Source organism: Limulus polyphemus, unplaced genomic scaffold (assembly GCF_000517525.1).
Source record: "Limulus polyphemus unplaced genomic scaffold, Limulus_polyphemus-2.1.2 Scaffold399, whole genome shotgun sequence".
Classification (NCBI taxonomy): Eukaryota; Metazoa; Arthropoda; class Merostomata; order Xiphosura; family Limulidae; genus Limulus; species Limulus polyphemus.
Window position 1 is genome coordinate 305,143 of NW_013666009.1, and position 19,281 is coordinate 324,423.

The window sequence follows — 19,281 nt, forward strand, 5'->3', positions numbered from 1 at the left end:
GAAACGTTGTACATTTGCTGTTATGTTAAACTTATATTAAGTTTTTCTTCATTACCCATACAAGCCGTCTGTAGCCATTATTAGCCCTTGAGTATATTTTGTAAATAAAGTAGGATGTTTATCACAAGTGCTCCATCTCGAACTTCTGGGAAGGCAAACATCAAGTCTAAATATCACAACAAAGTAAAAGAAAGAAAGAACTACGCATCTTACAAAAACTTTGGATAAGATTGGAGCAAATGAACTAATTTACGACTGTTATACGTTAGATAATGCCCCCCAGTGACACAGTGATAAGTCTACGAACTTATAATTTTAGAAATTGGATTTCGATACTCGTGATAGGCACAGCACAGATAGTCCATTATTTGACTTTGTGCTTAACTACAAACAAACAAATGTTAAACAGCTTGATTATGATATTATTTCCCTTAATCATTTTTTAAAACGTACCGGTCCACTATGTTATATCTCAAAAAATCTAGCTGTTATATCATCATCATAATTCTTTTCTTTTCTGTTAGGATTACATACCAGTTAATGACACAGTAAAATGGAGTTTTCTCAAAAAAGTTTAAGTTTCGCATAAAACCAGGTTATTATAAAGAAAGCTTTTTGTGTTTCAAACAATAATATTACTAAAAAGTACCACCAGGTGCACAATGAAAATCTTGGCTTTCATTCAGGAAAGTGTTTTCTCTCTTTTCGACCAGTACGAGACTGGAAATTAGAATTAAAAAACGTTTCAGTGTGAAGCGTATTGCAAAGATCAACTAATACTATCCAAAACATGTGTAATGCTTTAAGCGTCCTCGTTTAGAGATAGGCTTGATGTGCTAATACAGAATGACGAAGAATATATTTCACACGTTTTATTACAATTTTTGGAATACCCTGTACCATTTCCAATCTTTCATGAATAAAACTTATGATCCTCAATGGGCCTCTGGTGAAACTTAGTTCTACTAGAACAAGTACTTATAACATATATAATAATTTAAAGTAACATAATCAAAATTTTATGGAAATTTATTTATAATAACCATGTATATCGTCTTTACTCCCAAGAAAGCAGTTGACATTTCCTTTGTGAAACGGCTTCATGTTTTTTACATTTTTTTCTCTAGTTTCCAGAAGTTCAACATCACGTCTTTCACGTGAGAAGGTTTTTTAAAAAATGGAAATGAGTTTCAAAAAAAGATCTTCCACTTACTTTTGATTTTTATTGCAAGGAAGTGCCATGATGACAGTCATTGTAGTCTGAGTATTCTTTTATACCATAACATGTGCCACTGCTGGAAACTGAATGTCACTTCCTTTTCCTTATATTCAACCATTAGAAGGTTTTCCGGAAGCACGGTGTTTCAAAGTCAAATAATTAAATCCGATACAACTTAACACAACAGAACTGAAAATCCATTTCTCGAGAGAGTTTTGTTATTGTTTCTCAAAGTTACACAATGAGCTATTTGCGTTCTATCCTCCACGGGGAATTAAACCCTGGATGTAAGCGATTTAAGTCTGCAAACTTACATGTGTCTCATTGGGGTTCTATTTAAAAGAAAAAACAAATAATACTCAATGGTATTTTCTCCATTTTAACAGAAAACTTAATAACCTAAAGAATCTTCACAAACAAGCTATAAGTTTTTCCTTCGGCTTGTAAATAGAAAAATCCACAAGGACTGCCAGCTAAAAAGATCAAAGTCTTTGTAGCCAATTTGTTTTACGCTGTAAAATGCATATGAAAGAAATTTAACTGAAGCGGAGGCTTGTGTTATAACACGAATCTATACAAACCCTTTTATCGTCGTGGCGTTGTTAAATATATATAAAAAAACTGTTCTTGTTTTTATCTCATTTTCATTTTTTAAGAGTTATTTTACAGAAACAGAAAGCTAGGAAGAGTGGCAACCAAATATGCAATGTTCTTTTATGTAACTACAAATACAAAAACTCAACATTACCGTGGATAAAAAATGCAAATAATATGTTACATATAGCCGTTCTGCTGGACGTTACTGGAATAAAACAATTGGGTTTCTCTATATTTGTTTCGTTACAATGAGACTTTTTATAGTACTTGTAATTGCAAAGTTCAATTCGAAAATTTTGTAACAGGTGATGGGAAAGTTTGAATATTTCAACATTTCATCAATATCTTCTGTTTTCGAAAGAATATGGCATAATACTATTGGAATTAAATTTACGTTAAATGAATCGTACAAATTAATCTATAGCTTTTTGGCAGTATGATATATAATAAATGTTTCTGTACACATCAGACAGAGATGTTTACGAAACCTCTGAACTATCTAAGTCAAACCTTCCTCTCTTCATTAGACAAATTAAGACAACCATTAAAAAATGGTCTATGTTAACATTTAAGATATTGGGATCAATTTTCACTGTGGGATTGGTTTATAACACAAAATTTGAATCATATTAAATATATATATATATGTGTGTATGTGTATATACATGTGATCCATAGACTCACGAGCTTCTACACAATATACAAGATGTCCAAAAAGTCTGGAAACATGGGTAGTTTGCAGCTTTTCTTAATTTCAGATATGTGGCTGATTATGATGCTGTCAAATCACGAGAAAGCCGAGTTATTTCTGCTGTTTTGAATTATCCAAACTTGTTTCAAATTACAAGGACAGAATGTGGAACAAATTCTGTAAAATTCGTTGAAGTCTCTGTGGTTCCAGGTTTTTCGGACATCTTGTACTAAGAAAACAAGGTCGATATTATAAATTCACTATATAAATTTCTGTAATACTTATTGATACTCTATTACTGCACTGAAAATTCCATTACAGTGACGTCGCAGAAAATAGATACTGGAAACAATTGTAACATAGTTTTGTGTTATTGTCGAGATGAAATTACAGAGAACACTATTTCAGCGGTAAGTCTGAGGGCGCACACTTCTAAAAACCGGGTTTCAATACTCGTGATGAGCGTAAGCTTTGCGTTTAACAGCAAACAAATGTTTGAGTATTAATTTATTTAAGTTTTACATTCACAAAATAAACAATATAAGCTGAATAGTGGCAGAGAGACGATACAGTTCATGAGATGAAACTTTTGTAGAACATCTAACCTTGCAAGTTTAAGATTCCCTAAAATCCACTTACCATCAATGATCCGTAGAATTCCTTGATGTCATTGTAACCAGGGTCTATAACTTCCAAAATGCAAGAGTTGATTACAGGAATCTTGATCCCCCAATCCTGATTTATAAGTTCTAAAATAGCATCGATAAGGAAGATAAATGTTTAAAGATATGAGTGCCAAGAAAATAATATTAAAATTGAGCTCTTTTACTATTAAGTATGATACATTTCCACTCAGTTAACCCAATTATTCATTACCTGAGGCTGCATTAATTATATTGAGTTACAGTTTACTGTTCTATTAACCTATCCATTATTCAATTATATTCCTTAATTAGTAGTTAACATTTGTTTTATTACATCACATAAGACAATAATTATATCACATAACATTATACTCATTTAAATGACATCATTCTTTATTAGCTCAATACGACTAAGTGAAGAGCATAATAACAACACTTTATTGTCTGCTTAATGACGTAGCTGATGGGGTTTTTCACTCAGTACAAGGGCCCATCAGTCCTGCTGAGATACGGTATACAAATGTCTCTAGTGACTTGTGGAAAACAAAAGATATACCTGAAATGTTATTTTTACTCTCTCTCTCTGATTTTGGATCCGACATAGATAAATTATGAGGAAGTTAGAACAAATATTTTGTAGTTTAAGTGGTTTTTATCATAACTTTAGCCCTAATGATTTCGACGTTTAAACCGTAACATACAAAGCCCTAGTGTTTTCTTTTTTGTTGCTGTCATTTTTAACATTGTTTCATCCAGTTCATCAGAAGAACTGATGTACCAGGAGACGATTACGCCCTTGTCTTAGGCCAAAATAAGGAGCTTTAAATACGTAAAGTTATACAACGGGCTATATGCGCTCTGTCCACCGCAGAGAGTTGAATCCGAATTTTAGCATTGTGACTTCAAACACTTTCACTATCTCACGCCTTTCTTAATTAAATGACTATTGAATAAACATCATGGTGTCTATTTACTTTTGATATGTCTCTGTATTAATCGTTTATGAGCCACAATGAGTACAGCAAATAAAATATGATTGGAATGTTGTAATGCGTTGTTTTTTACTGGAATTCTTTATTGGGCCAGTAAAGAATGAAGTGATTCAAATTTTTATTAATCTTACTGTGTTGTCATGTTACGCATATTACTTACTAACGTGTTATGCTCTGGTAACTTATGCAGGGATTTACGTTCCATAGCAGAGCTCATTATGCCAGCTGCTTTACAACATAAAAAGTATTTATATCTATCATTTTCGAGACAGCAAGTCTTATAGTGTAGAACGCTAGAAGAGGAATAGCGTGTTCCCCCCGGTTTAGCTATCCTCAATCATTTGGTTACATTTCCAAATCCCCAAACTTATTACCTCACAGCTAACAACCGGGCGTCTGTAATTAATATCCATAAAACTGCTACACATACAATAACACATCACGCTAGTGTTTTCTTTTGCGAAAAGCTTTTATAAATAATCTCATAATATTCCACAGAACCCAGATAATATACCCAATACTAAAATGGTTCTTCAACCCAAAATCTACATAGGTGATCGCAGAGAAACTCTACAAGTTGTTTTTGTCTTACAGAGAAGTCAACATCAACGGTTGATACAAGTAAGTCCTTGTCTTTACTTATTCCAAGTCAGTTAAATTTAGGTTGTTTTGGGTAAGAGGCGTGCTAATGGCTAGCGAATTTCGCCCCTGCTTATACACACTAATATTCTCTAGGTACATTTATACATGTATATCAGTTGTAGTTAAAATGTACCTTACAGAAAAACAAACAACTTGTTTGGGTTTAAACAGTGTAAACATTAATCTATAATTAGGTCAGCATGCAGCTTAATTAATTCAATATGTAAACAAACAACTTGTTTGGGTTTAAACAGTGTAAACATTAATCTATAATTAGGTCAGCATGTAGCTTAATTAATTCAGTATGCTTATGGCGCATAGATACCGTTTTTTGTTTGCTTTCTACTTAATTGGACATCAGTTTGATAGATAAGTGACCCCATAACGCATATAAATACTTCTTATGTTTAAATATTTATTAAAATATATTGAATATATTATAATAATGCTCAATTTTTCTCTGTCCTGAAAAAGCGCGCGTACCTTACTATCTAAATGCGCGTGCGCGGCACTTCATTTCAACTGATGTAAACATTGTAACTTTATTTATTGATATTATTAAGTACAGTGAAGTTTATCCCAAACTAAACTAAAGCAAAAAACGTACACAAGTTACGGTCTTCATGTATCTCTTTATCGAATATAGGTTGTAGTTAATAAAGACTTAACTAATGTTAGGCCTAAGGCAAGTAGACTTATATATTTCGGTGTCTGCGACTAGAATTATTTTATATTTTTCTAGAAATCCTGTAACTAAAATACTGATGCAATAAAGATACTCATTTGACCACAAATGTTTTGTGGGTCTATACTAGTATAATTACTAATATGCAGCAAAAATTAAAATATTTTGTAAGTTTGGTGTTAGACATTTATCAAAGTGAAGTTTAAATAATGTCACATGAGGATAGTAAATTCATACATGATTGAAATTACATGCGATACACACGTTCTCATTTATGGATGAGCAGCACATGGCAATGTTAAGCTAAAGAATGACATTGTTTATTATGCTCAATGCTATACTGGAAACCATGTTGGAGACAAATGGGATTGCTAATGAAATAGTTCTATGACACCAGCTGAAAATATGCCATTACAAGACATGTTACTGGCAAAGATAAGTTCAGAGTTTTCAATGAAAAAGTTATGTTACTTTACAATGTACAGTCAAATTAACATTAAACTACCAACACTCATTGATAGTTTAAAATGTGCAGTCAAATATGAAACTAGCAACACTCCTTCTTATGTTAGAATGCACAGTCAATTTAACATGAAACTACCAACACTCATTGTTATTTTAGAACGTACAGCCAAACTAAACTAAAACTATCAAGACTCCTTACTTTAGAACTAAAATAAAACTAGAAACAGGCCTTGTTACTTTAGAATGTACACTCAACTAAGATGAAACTATTATAGTAATACTCCGAGTAACTTTTGCTTCTTTTTTTGCTACATATAAATAGCTATGTTCAATATATATATATATTACTAATTAGTTGAACATAAAAAATCATCTGTATGCATTACGGCGTTATCTATCTCTAAAACATATGCTCATTTGAGTCAAAACTAAAATATATGCACTATTAATAAATTGATTAATTACGTCATTTAATGAATTTTAGATTAAGTCACCTGATGGCCAAACTATAGATTAATTTACTATGCAATATTTTAGTTTAATGATTGAATTTTCATTTTCTTGCGCATTAACTTGTACACAGTCATTTTAATATTATCCAGAGTTTACTTTATTTGAACAGAATGACCTTAAAGGTTAGATGCCAAGGGTGTTATCCTCCCTCACCCTAATTCCCATCCTCAAATTAATCCTCAATTTTTTTGTTTAATGGCCGTTTTCATACCCGCTAAAGTTCGTGGGTTATTTCGATAGTCATTCTCTTGGATTTTTATTTTCTTGCGTGTCTTGTACACAATTATTTTAATATTATCCAAAGTTTACCTTATTTGAACAGAATGACCTTAAAAGTTAGATGCCAAGGGTGTTATCCTCCCTCACCCTAATTCCCATCCTATATAGAGTTGATTTACGACGGGTGCCTGCCTTTAAGAAAAATGTCATCACAAAGTTTTTCATCCCATTGGGGTAGCCCATCTAAGAAGAACTAAACATCCTCAGAAGCACACTAAGAATCTTAAGATCTATTTACAATACTTAGAGCTTGAATATAACATAGGGTGCTTTAAAGACTATTCCAAAATGTTTTCTGTATGCTTTTCATCATTCTTAATTAGAATATCAAACCTATCCCTAAATGAAGTTACCACAAGGATCAGTCATCCTGACTTTAGTCATTAATCCTCAATTTTTTTTTGTTTAATGTCCGTTTTCATACCCGCTAAATTTTGATAGTCATTCTCTTTAAAGAAACCCCACAGCCAAAATGATACCGGTCACATTTCTGAGGATCTCGACGTCCAGTTCTGTTTGAAAGGATAACATACAATTCTGTCTTCAGTAAAAGTGTCTGTTGAAACATTTCAAGTAGAAGATAGGTAGAAGGGTTCCCCCTCTCTTATTGAAGTAATGCAATTTTCTTAAACCTTCGCTCCTCCAGGCAGGAAAGAAAGTTGTCTGCCAACATTACCTCATAACAGACTATTTATGGAAGCAGCATGTGGCACTATTAGTTTCATCAACAAATTCAAAGAGATAAATATCGAAGGAAAAACTTTCAGGTAAAGTCACACCATGTTATATCATAAAAATTATGATTAAGCATCTGGTCAATCACGTGTGGATGTTTCAATGTACATAAAACAGTATTTCTTCCGTTGACGTAACCACTAAGATGAATGTGAAATTCGTCTGTCTAAAGAATGCTTATATATATATTATATAAATATAATAGTACTGTCTGTTGTCTATTGTATGTCCATGTAACTACTTCGCATGATTTGAATGGATCTTCACCAAAATTTGTATGGAGGTTTATTGGGTCCATGCGAGGGTACATACAGATTTTTAGTTTTGCGGTTTTATGGGCGTTTTTGTGTTTTTTACCACTACTTCGTCTTCTCTTGATGGATCTTCATTAAAGTTGGTATGGAGGTTTATTAGGCCCATAGGGAGATACATACAAATTTTCAGTTTCACGTTTTGTGTTTTGCAGTTTTTCTGGGCGTTTTTGCATTTTTTTTTTGCAATTAAATATAAGAGAAGCAACTTTTCATGTCCAAAGATAACCTTTCATTAATCATGAATTAACATAACTTCCGTCTGATTAATTGTTTAAAATTTTAGGGTGTTTATGAAGAAAGGTATATATCTATATTCTGTAATTGCCTCTTGACCAACTCAAAACTTGAACTGCACACTGACAAGTGTTCTTATTCAAGTCACCAATTTCGTATTGTTGAGAGAAAGAACAGAAGTAAAGGCAACGGTAGATTACAAAAAATAAAGCGATTTAGATATGCAGCATAATATGATTTAGAAACAAACTATACCATGTCCATGATTTCCCGAATAAAACCCTATGATTTTCAATGTGTTTTTCATGTAAATTTATTTCTCTAGAACAAGTACTTTTAAGATTTAATAATTTCAAATATGAAATCTTCTTATAATCACCCAAAGAAAAACAAACCAAGCTAATAACTAGATTTATTGAAATATTTTGTTTGTTTTTGAATTTCGCGCAAAGCTACACGAGCGCTATCTGCGCTAGCCGTCCCTAATTTAGCAGTGTAAGACTAGAGGGAAGGCAGCTAGTCATCACCACCCACCGCCAACTCTTGGGCTACTCTTTTACCAACGAATATTGGATTGACCGTCACATTATAACGCCCCCCACGGCTGAAAGTGCGAGCATGTTTGGTGGGACGGGGATTCGAACCCGCGACCCTCATATTACGAGTAGAGCGAACCAACCACCTGGCTATGCCGGGCCTTATTGAAATAAAATATTGAGTATCGATATGTTTGTTGATTTCTTTCAAGAAAGAAAGAAAACTTCCATCCAACATAATAAGCACACGTGGAGATTGTTTCAATAAGCCCCCCTGTGGTACAGCGGTATTTGTGCGGACTTACTGTGGTGGGCAGAGCACAGATTGCCCTTTGTGTAGCTTTGTGCTTAACTACAAACAAACAAAATTGTTTCAATAATAATACTCTAAATTTCCATATATTCCATACAGCTGGAACTTCACGTCTTTATCACCCACCGCAAGCTTATGTCAATTGTTAAAGCCTTGCGAGAGAAAGAACTGTTCTCAAGGGCTGATACTGAGCATGCAGCGACATAGTAGAGCTGTGCTGACGACTGAGCCATTGTTTGTTGCAGACACTCGCAAACTAGTAAAACCTGCCTGAGCCATGGCCTTGTTTCAAACACTCCAAAACTAGGATAACAAGCCTATGCCATTGTTCTCTTGCCGACACTCCCAAACTTAAGGTACATTATCAGTGGAGCAGTTTCATATACACAGCTTAAAGTGTTATAACCTGACTTTATAAAATAATAAAATCCAATTTCATTAATATTATATTATTTGTATTTTATCCAGTTGCAAAATATATCATTGAAGTAGCATATTCCTTAACCCAGCGGTTCCTTCCCAAACTTACTCAACTCATGAGTAACTAAGCATATTTCCAGGACCTACGTCGTACTGGGGGAGGTGAGATTTCAGTTCTAACATATTATAGTAGTGATTTTACATTTTGAATTTTTGTTTTGTTTGCTCGGAAACGTTCTAGGTTATTATTTTATGATAACTAAAAATAAACATATGTTTTACTGAGTATTGTTCTGCAAACCACAGTGGGATCTTGTACAGTCTTAACGTACTTTGTCTGAGATTTGGTTCACAAACCTTTGATATATCCTTTTGTATCTTGTTATTGCTTTGTTTTCTCAATAAAAAAAAGTAATTACATTGTTCAAAAACTTAATATAATATTTTTTCCAATCGCACTTTTAATTTTCAAATAATTGCTTATTTCTTGTTAAGCACAAAACTATGCAATGGGCTATCTTTGCTGTGCCCACCACGAATATCAAAACCCGGTTCTTAGCGTTGTGAGCCCTCATACGTACCGCTGAGCCACTGTGAGGCATTTAAAATAAAAGCACATCGTAAATATTACATGCATCTCTATTTGAATACATTTCTGGTGAACAGGCAAAATTAGGCCATTTTTACTCTAGCCTAAAAATATCTTTATATGAACCATAGGAAATAATCTTACATAAAACATGTTCTCAAGTTATTCTCTTAAATCATGATGAAAAGCAAAAGTTCCTTACAAAATAGTTCTTTTGGAAATAACGTTCATTAAGCGTCCTCAATTACACGAAAATTATTAACAAAACAATAGTTTTTTACTCATGTATAGTGTAAGCACTTGTAAATCTTTACATTTTTACTGCGTGAGACACGAACTAATTTGAAAAACAAAGACAAGAATGTGGTTTAGAGCCACACAATGGCCTAAAATATAAATTTATTGTTGCTATACTTGAAAGGCGTGTATTTTTGGAGTATATGCACGAAATATATCATCATAATTTATATAGTTGGACAGTATAATACCTATGTAATAGTTCTAAACCCATTAGAATGTCATACGGTAAATTTTACCAAATAGTATTAGTTTTAAGAAACTAAAATAACAATGCAAATTTATTAATAAAATAAATTTTCGTTGACCTATCCATTAATTTCGGGTAAGACTTGACGTGTAACGTGAATGCAATGGGTCTAGGAAAACGTGCTGAACCTGTCATATCTTGCGTGCTGAACTTTCATCTTACATCATGTAGAAATGATAAATTCTATCCATAAAGTTCTTCTGATATCATAAGTTTTCAATAGAATGAAGATGCTCTTTCTGTATGAATATCATACGCACGCGAGACGTGCGCGCAATGTGCACAAATAAAAAACATAATTACGTCCAAGATGTTATGAATTTTTATTTCAAGAAAATCCAGATTATGGCAATTAATTTCGGTTTGAATAAATTCGGATCTTTTCATACTATTTCCGGGTATTAGTTTTTTTTCCTTTATCAGGCTTAGCCATAGGTTATCAAAATCACTCAGAAAAAGTGGAGTAGAACAGTGGATAGATTCACCATAAGCAAAGATTTCTTTATAAAAGTGACTGAAAAAGTACCAAACATGAAGGTTTCTGCACGGCGTAAAAATCCATTATATAGAAAATACAATACATCTTTCTAGGATTACCGCTCACAACCTTTTAAATGAAGTTAATCAATAAATATGCTAACTTATTTACCTTCAGAAGGGAATCTTTTTTCATCATTAGGTATTGTGAAGTCAGTTAAACTATGTGTAAATATCCTTTATCTAGGTTTACTTAGTTGAATATAAGCTATTGCAAAGGGTATCGAGGTTTATAAATAGTCATACATATCATAATTTCTTTGTAAATTTTGCAAGATAGATCAGGTTCAATGTTCGTTATAAAGTTCGCTGTTTATCAATGTAGAGTATTCATAATTTTAACTATGACGCAATAGACAAAAAATAATAATTCAAGATATTTTCCAGTTGCACGTAATTTAAAATCTGATCTAATAAATAAAATAAAATGAATCGTTACAAAGTAAAAAATAGTCAATAGTTAACACTGTCGCGACGAAATTTTGCTCTTCCTTCAAGATATATAATTGTGGGCACGTTTGCATACATATATTTGGAGCGAAAGTGTAAAATTTGTTTAACTTATTTAGAAATATAAATTTTCACATTCGCGTGGATTTATATAATTATTGGAATGTGCCAATTTACTTATTTATTACTCTTCTTACAAAATATTCAACAACTTTCTGTAAATTCAATCATCTTGCAATAAATCTTTTGATGGATAGTGTGGCTAGTTCTATGAAAAGATTCTGAGATATGGACAATCTTGTATACATTTTGATTACTTTCACCTTTAAAAATTTCAACGGACGCAACAGTCGTGGAGGCGTTAAGCAGTCTATGAGAGTAATTCACACATTGAGATATACAGAAGGCTAAGTAAGTTATATTCAAACGAATTTCGACCTCACCGTGCCGTTACAGCTCATTTAGTCAAGCCTGATCATGCTCTATCTTACAACCGTACATCTTAACAATAGCCCTGAAGCGTAGTTTCCATTATAAAAAGCTCTATCCTAAATCTGTCATGTCCAAATAACAAAATCCATCCCTAAGTAATTTCCATAATCCGTTTTTATACGAGGACGACGTTTTCAACAGTCCACTCGTATAGAAACCCATAAACCGTGCGTTTGGCTACTTCATCGTTTAGAATAACATGAATACCAGTTTCGTGCTCCAGCTACTTGAGATATGGTATTCATGTTATTCTAAACGATGAAGTAGCTGATTTTTCCAAGCCCGTTCCCTTGGCTGTGGTTTCGCTAGATAGTAGATAGGGACATGTTATTGTTGAACGTGAGATATATCTGAAAACCTTATCTCGGTAAACCATGTCCTGTTGATTTTTTTCAGATAAAAACACTTCTTAATTATTTTGTGTACTGTTATCTGGGGCATGTGGGTGGATTTTGTCACCGGCCTTTGTGTTCGTAGATTCTCACCTGTTACAGGCGCCACAATTTGTTTTCCACATCTGAGATGCGATTTGTTTCAGGTCCTTTTTTAGGTGGTCTTGTTGCACCAACTTAATCCATATTCTTTTATTTTACACTATCATAAAGTACGAGAGATATCCCTAGCTTAGAAATTCTAAACTCGTCATAACCTTCCGAAAAAGCGATCAATGTTCGGTTGCATCATACAATCTAAGAAACATCACACAATGTCAAAATGTAATTCTGACACAATCCATTACACTGCAACTCTAAATCGGCTGTGGTTGTTATATGGTTTTCTTATTTACAGAGACATCTCAAAAGTAAATAGACATCATGATGTTTATTCAATAGTCATTTAATTAAGAAAGGCATACAACTACTCCCATGGCCAAGTCAGTCACCTGACATGAACCCCGTCGAGCATGTCTGGGCCATACTTGCTCGAGCAGTTCCTGAAAACCAGCGTCCCGTGGAGAGCTACTTGATGTTTTGTGTGCAGCCTGGGTCAAGATCCTACAAGAGAAAATTGCAGAACTCATCGATTCCATGCCAGAATGAGTCAAAGTACTGAAAAAATGCTAGTGGCAAATCAACTAAGTACTGATGCACGATTTGTAAACATTTTTGTCAAGTTGATAATGTGAGATATATGACTATTGAAAAAAATCATGGTGTCTATTTACTTTTGAGCTGTCTGTCTCTGTACTGCTCTTAGAACAACTTCTTCCATTGTTGATTGCCCAACAGTGTCACTTCAGTTATGAAGAGCTTCTACCAATTATGTTGAATGCACTTTTAGACCACAGATCTTGATAGACTTTCCACAGACCCTCCATTGTACATGGATTTTGGCTGGGTGGGTTTTTCCACTTCTGTTGAAAAAAAATTGAAGTTTCCTTCTTTGAAATGTGGTGACCTTTAGCTGTACATCATTTAATAATCTCACTATAAAAATACTTCTCATAAAGCATAAGTGATGGTATTGCGTTTTCGAATATTTGAAAATTTGCTCTAAACCAAATATGTAAGTGCCACATATGTTGCCTGTGGGGCAAGGGCTAACATCTTCAGTTACATTATATTGCTTTAAAATGTACATATTTTTTCAAATAAATTATGATTAACTTTCTGTATTACAACACTCTTCTTGTTTTTTTACCTTTCTAGGAAGTCTATTAGAATATTGACATGAACTTGAATGTTAATAAAAATTTGTTGGAAAGGTAAAAAAGCTTACCTTTATGTTTATTTTGCTCATGTTTTATTGATAAAAGTATATTATGTCCCTCAGTATGTCAGTAGAAAGTTTACAGACTTACAACACTAAAATGTGGGGTTTGATTACCCATAACAGACAGAATGCAGATAACCTGTTGTGCAGGTTTGTTATGTAACAAACAAACTATAGTATACTTTTTATTGTTTATCTTCTATATATATATAATTAATTTTAAAACCAACCTCACTCATTAAAAAAAATCAAAAACTGTTAAAGTTGCAGGCTAGGTTTCTTAAGTTACTTAGTTCAATCTAAATGTAAGTGTGGCTGATAATATGCAAAGAACTTTATTTGGCTAATGAACTCTAAATGGTTACACCAAGAGCTGTTAGATGGAAAAAGCTAGAAAATACCAGATAAGTATTTAAAATAAAAATCATAGTTTTATCATTTTTGTTAAAATTTACTGGGAAATGAATATTTTGGACATATTAAGCCTATTTTATTATCTATAAAGAGTATTGTAATTTTAGTTTTATAGATCTTTATAGTTAAATTTATATCAAACTGTTCAGATTGGCTTAAGGAACTTCAAGAATCTTTCCAAATTGTTTTATCTTTAAAAAAAGCCAAAGATTTTTTGACTTATTGAGTTTACAGATTATTTTTAGTCATCTATTGCAGGAAGAGAGCCATAACTGTATCATGTTCACTGACATTCATTTTTTTTCAGTGGGCTTAGCACTCATCAAAATGAATTTGCTTTCCAAAATATACCTGTGTAAAACCTTATGTGTTCTACAGACTTCTTTATAAAATTGGTGAAAGCTTAATTTTTTGTTTTGTTTTCCTTTACAGAAATACCAATTTAAAGATGTCTTTAAACAAATATTTTATAGTAAGTCATAGGTACAGAAATTAATTTTAAAGTACTTCTAACGTTTTTCTGAAACCTTTAGTATTAAGACTAACCATTAGGTCTTACTTTCACCATTCTGAAAGTGTACTTCTTTTCTTATGATAGCAGTTTGTCAGCATCTTGGTCAAACTTGGCTACAGAAACTTCAGGTACAGTATCAGCTGTTCGGACAGTAAAAGCTGAGAGAAGAATGCAAGCTAAGCTAAAACAGGAGGGTCTGGAAATTCCTGAGGAGGAACTTGCTAAACTTACCCCAGCTCAACAGAGGGCACTACAAGCAGAAAAACGAGCAGCTTGGAGGCAAGCAAGGTACAGTAATACAGAAACATAATAAGCATATTTGTTTCAGTCAAGTATTGTTGCCTTGAATATGTGCACTTACACATAATTCCGAGTAAAAATTATTTTATGGATTTACTTAACAGTTCTCTTAACATCTTCAATTCCAAGATTACACAAAAGCCCTCCAGAAATGAACTCACTGTAATACAGAAGTTGTTATTCAGAGTTATTTTAAATCTGATTAGCATGTCATCCAATGAAACTTTAGATTTGTTTTTTCTATTGCATAAACTTTCTATTTGTAAATTACAGTTTATATATATATCTATCTGAAATGCATTTATAATGTGAAAAAATTATAAATTTTATAGAAATGATTAATAGTAAAGAAAGAATAATTATGTGGTCAGTATTTCAACTAAACAACCTTCATCAGTGGGATCATTTGGCTGAAATGTTGATTAGATGATTATTTTTATCCTGCAGCAACATTTATTATGTCTGTGCTTTTCAGAAAGATTTCATTTGTTGATGAATTAGAATTTGACTTTGATTTGAGTTCTTGATAGCCAAAGTTTCTCTAATTTGTAAATATTCTGTGTCATTGGAACTACATATTATACTGAAGTCCTTTTCATCTACAGTCCCGTCTTGGTCTAGAAGTCTGTAGATGTTTGACGAATTACTGGAACTAGACCAAGAATGTGATGAGACTGCAGATGACAAGAACTTCCATGTAATAGGAAGTTCAAACATCAAACAAGACTTAAAAATTATAGAAACTTTGACTATCAAGAAACTCAAATCAAAGTTGTATCTTCTGATTTTTTCCCCCCCACTGGAAATGTCATATCAGAGTTTTAAGATTTACAGAAATGTCTTTGTTGGAATACATTCATTATGTTATTGTAGCTGTCTTCTAACACCTTGTAGTGTATTAAGAGTATAAGTGATGGCATAATTCCATAATTTATAGATCTGTGTTAAGAAATAGTTCACTTACAGTAATATAACCATACTTGTTTTTTTATAACCATACTTCCATTTCAACAGCTGCATGATGATAAAAGTATATTCCATATATTTTAATAATATGGTGAAAGTTTTGTTTACAACTGTGCTTAGAAATAAAGAACTTAAGATGAAGGCTTTTAGTTGGTATTGAGGGTTGACTACTACTATGTATGAACTAAGACTTTAAGAAGTGCATATAATAATTGCTTGTTTTATTTTATCTGGAGTTTCATTATATTTGAAGAAATTGATCTGAAGTTTATTTGATCTTAGATTGAAATCACTAGAAGAGGATGCATTTCGAGCTCAAATGGTAATAACACGAGCTAAGAAGATGGCTGAAGCAATGGAAATAAGATCAGTGTCACCTGCCTTGTCAAATATAAAGCCTGATATTAATGATCAGAATAAAGAAGGTATGTTTTTATTAAAATCTTTCAAAAAATTGTACATGAATTGCTTTCAGTACTGGAGTGCAGAAAGGCTGAAAGTTTAATTAAAATGGTTTAGACTAGACCAAGTTAAGGGGAATTGGGCTTTTTTTTAAGGTAATGTAACAATACAGGATCACAACCCAAAGGTTAAGATCATGCTGTGAGGCACAAACTTTCCTTCAGTGTAAGCATTCTATGCTTCCTTTTTACAATGACAGTTCAACCAGTAATAATGATAAAAATATTATGACTATATAAAGAAACAGGGTTTGATCCTTGCATTGGATGCACTAAATATAGCTCATTGTGCAGCTTTGCAGTTAAAACAAACAAACAATAAGAAAATGTGCAATGGAAGTGAAGTACATTCTTAAATGCATTTATTCGCTGTCGTTTTTCATTTATAAGCACTAGACATTAAAAGCAACTTTGTAGACTAATTATCATAACTATAAGTGGTTCTTTCCACATCATTGTTTGTATTAGAAATCTTTTCATCACTTTTTACAAAATGATTTAATTCTATTAATTGAAATACATCTCTATACTTACAAATTGATTAGCTTCCAAGCTTTCACTCATTATTTGACTGAGCCACAATAAACAAATAAACTTAGGAAACTGAACAACGATATTTTGGCTATCCATGTCCCTCCTCAGGGGTTCTTGAATACATTCTTGCATAAAATGCTGTGTAATTATTGCATAGTAACACTAACATTATAAATACAAGTTACCACATTTTTTGTGCTACACAATCTGATGACCAACTGATGACTTGGTACCAAAGTTATAATACAGTTTCAAGTAAAATAAAATTTACTGAATGAGCAGATGAAGGGAATTTCAGTGTTATAATTTTTAAAACGTGCTGAAGGTCATTACAAGCTACATTTTAATATAAATTATAGGATATATAAAATTCATGGCATATTCTGCTGTTGCAAGTATTCTGAACATTGTTTCTGTACCCAGTAAATGCAAACATTAAATGTTTACATATTCTAATTAAGTATATTTCTTAAAACAGTTACGGCCAATCTTGGCCTAATGGTTAGTGTGCCTGGACTATGAATCTACAGGTTCCTGATTCACACCCACTGGCACAAAACATACTCTTTACTTCAGGGCCATTAATGCAATTTAAGAGTTGTAGCCAAATTCCACTGTCTGGTCATACAAGAATAACTTAAGAGCTGGGTGTGAGTGCTCTTGTTCAGCTACCTTCCCTGTAGCCTATTAATTCAAAATTAGGGACAGCTATGTGCAGATAGATCTTTATGTAGCTTTGAGCAAGACCTTTAAAATAAATTGTAATGCATTTTGGCAGCTGATATATGTAGAAAAGTAAGTGTTTATTTGCTTTCCTTTTTTTATGAATACTCTGGTGTTATGGTTAATAGCAGTTAAACATGACTGAAAGGTTTCAAAAAGAAACATATAGAAGAGGTAGGGAAGTGTGCAAAATAAAATAGACAGGAATAACTATGTGTAGAAGTAATCATTTTGTTAATTATTTTTTGTTGTTGTTGTTTGTTTCACTTTTGTAGACCTCTCCACAAAATTTGAACCAGAAACATACAAAGGACATGAAGAACTGTTATTTCACACTAACGGAAATGAAAAGGTGTGATTATATATGATTGTGTACTAAGTGAATTTGAATGTGTTTCATCATATTAAAGTCTGTAAAATAATTTCTGTTAAACTGGCATAGTATAAGACAAAACAAATGGCATAAATTATAGTGATAACTTTTTTATGATCCTGATTATTATTGAAACACATTTATTGCTGATACTATAAGACATAAATTTTATAAATAATATTTTTTCATGTGATATTTAGTTATTTGCTTAAAATGCACTAATGTTTACTGTTTCCAAATTAATAATGATAGTTCTCCATAAATGATGCTTAATAGTAAGGAAAGTTATCTCATTGAACTGGGAAGAGCATCTTTCCATTAAATGAGGGAGTCTTATTAAACAGAGAGAATAATTCTGTCATTAATGGGAAAGAAAGTATTTACATTATTTAGAGAGAAAAGTATTCCCTCTATATTATAGGGAAGTTCTTTCATTAAACAAAAAAAAAGAAGAGGTTTTTCTATAAATATGGAAGGAAGTCACCTCATTAAGTAGAGCTTAACACCATAAAAAGGTAGGAAACAAGAATGAGAAAATTAATAAATAATTCTTAAACTGATTCTTTCCTCAAGGGATGGTAGTTTAAATAAAGATGCTGCAACCTGCTCTTAAGTAGAACATGATTGTTTCTGTGGTGAAAATGCTAAATACTCTTGAATGGTTTGTTATGAAAGCTGTAAAATGGAGCATTGTTTGTGAGGATTTTTATTTTTTTTACTTTGACTACGTCCCTGTAGCTGTAGCTTATTTCTACAGTTAAGTCGTATATACTCATTAAAAGCACTTTTGGCACTATCACCCTTATTCTTACTTTGGTTTAATAAAACTTATTTCTAGGAATAGTATTTAAATGTGTTTTAATTTCCTCACAGATGGAAACAAATGATGGAAAAGTGTTATCTCTAGAATTTAAAACAGAAGAAAATGGCCATGCTGAAAATGGTAATATTTTTTTCTCTAATCTTTTCACTACATTTTCAAGTAGTTTATAGGTGGAATCTTTTTTCTTTTTTTTTAAGATTGTAAATTTCAGATGAAAAAAGGATACCATTTACATAATGGATGCTGAAAAGTTATAAGTGGTTTTAATAAGAAACATTAAAAGTTACAATGTATCTGTAGCTTAATTTGCCATTATTAGGCACACATGAGCAGAAGAGCTTATATTACGCACTTAACAACTTGAGGAGTTTTCTTTGAGGAATTTCATATATTACACCATAAATACCATTAATAATGATTTTACTGATTAAAAACAAAGCAAATTATATATATATATATATATATATATTTTAAATAAGTATATATTATGCAAATACAACATACCTAGTTCTCCCATAGTATGTAATTATTGTCTACAAAATTCTTAAATTTATCCAAGTTCTAAT

The 19,281-nt window shown here is 32.2% G+C and overlaps 1 protein-coding gene across 2 annotated transcripts in view; it reads left to right on the plus strand.

The window, feature by feature from the left end:
* The window catches only part of LOC106457969 (protein scribble homolog), a 256,183-nt gene that overhangs the window by 221,313 nt on the left and 15,589 nt on the right, over window positions 1-19,281 (plus strand). For both annotated transcript variants that reach the window (XR_002610285.1, XM_022384070.1), the window contains exons 34-37: window positions 14,620-14,823; window positions 16,084-16,226; window positions 17,795-17,871; window positions 18,766-18,835. Coding sequence is in view for 1 of the 2 variants with exons in the window: in XM_022384070.1 (XP_022239778.1) it covers window positions 14,620-14,823; window positions 16,084-16,226; window positions 17,795-17,871; window positions 18,766-18,835 (494 nt within the window). In the remaining variant the exon portion in view is untranslated. The remainder of the gene's footprint in view (window positions 1-14,619; window positions 14,824-16,083; window positions 16,227-17,794; window positions 17,872-18,765; window positions 18,836-19,281) is intronic.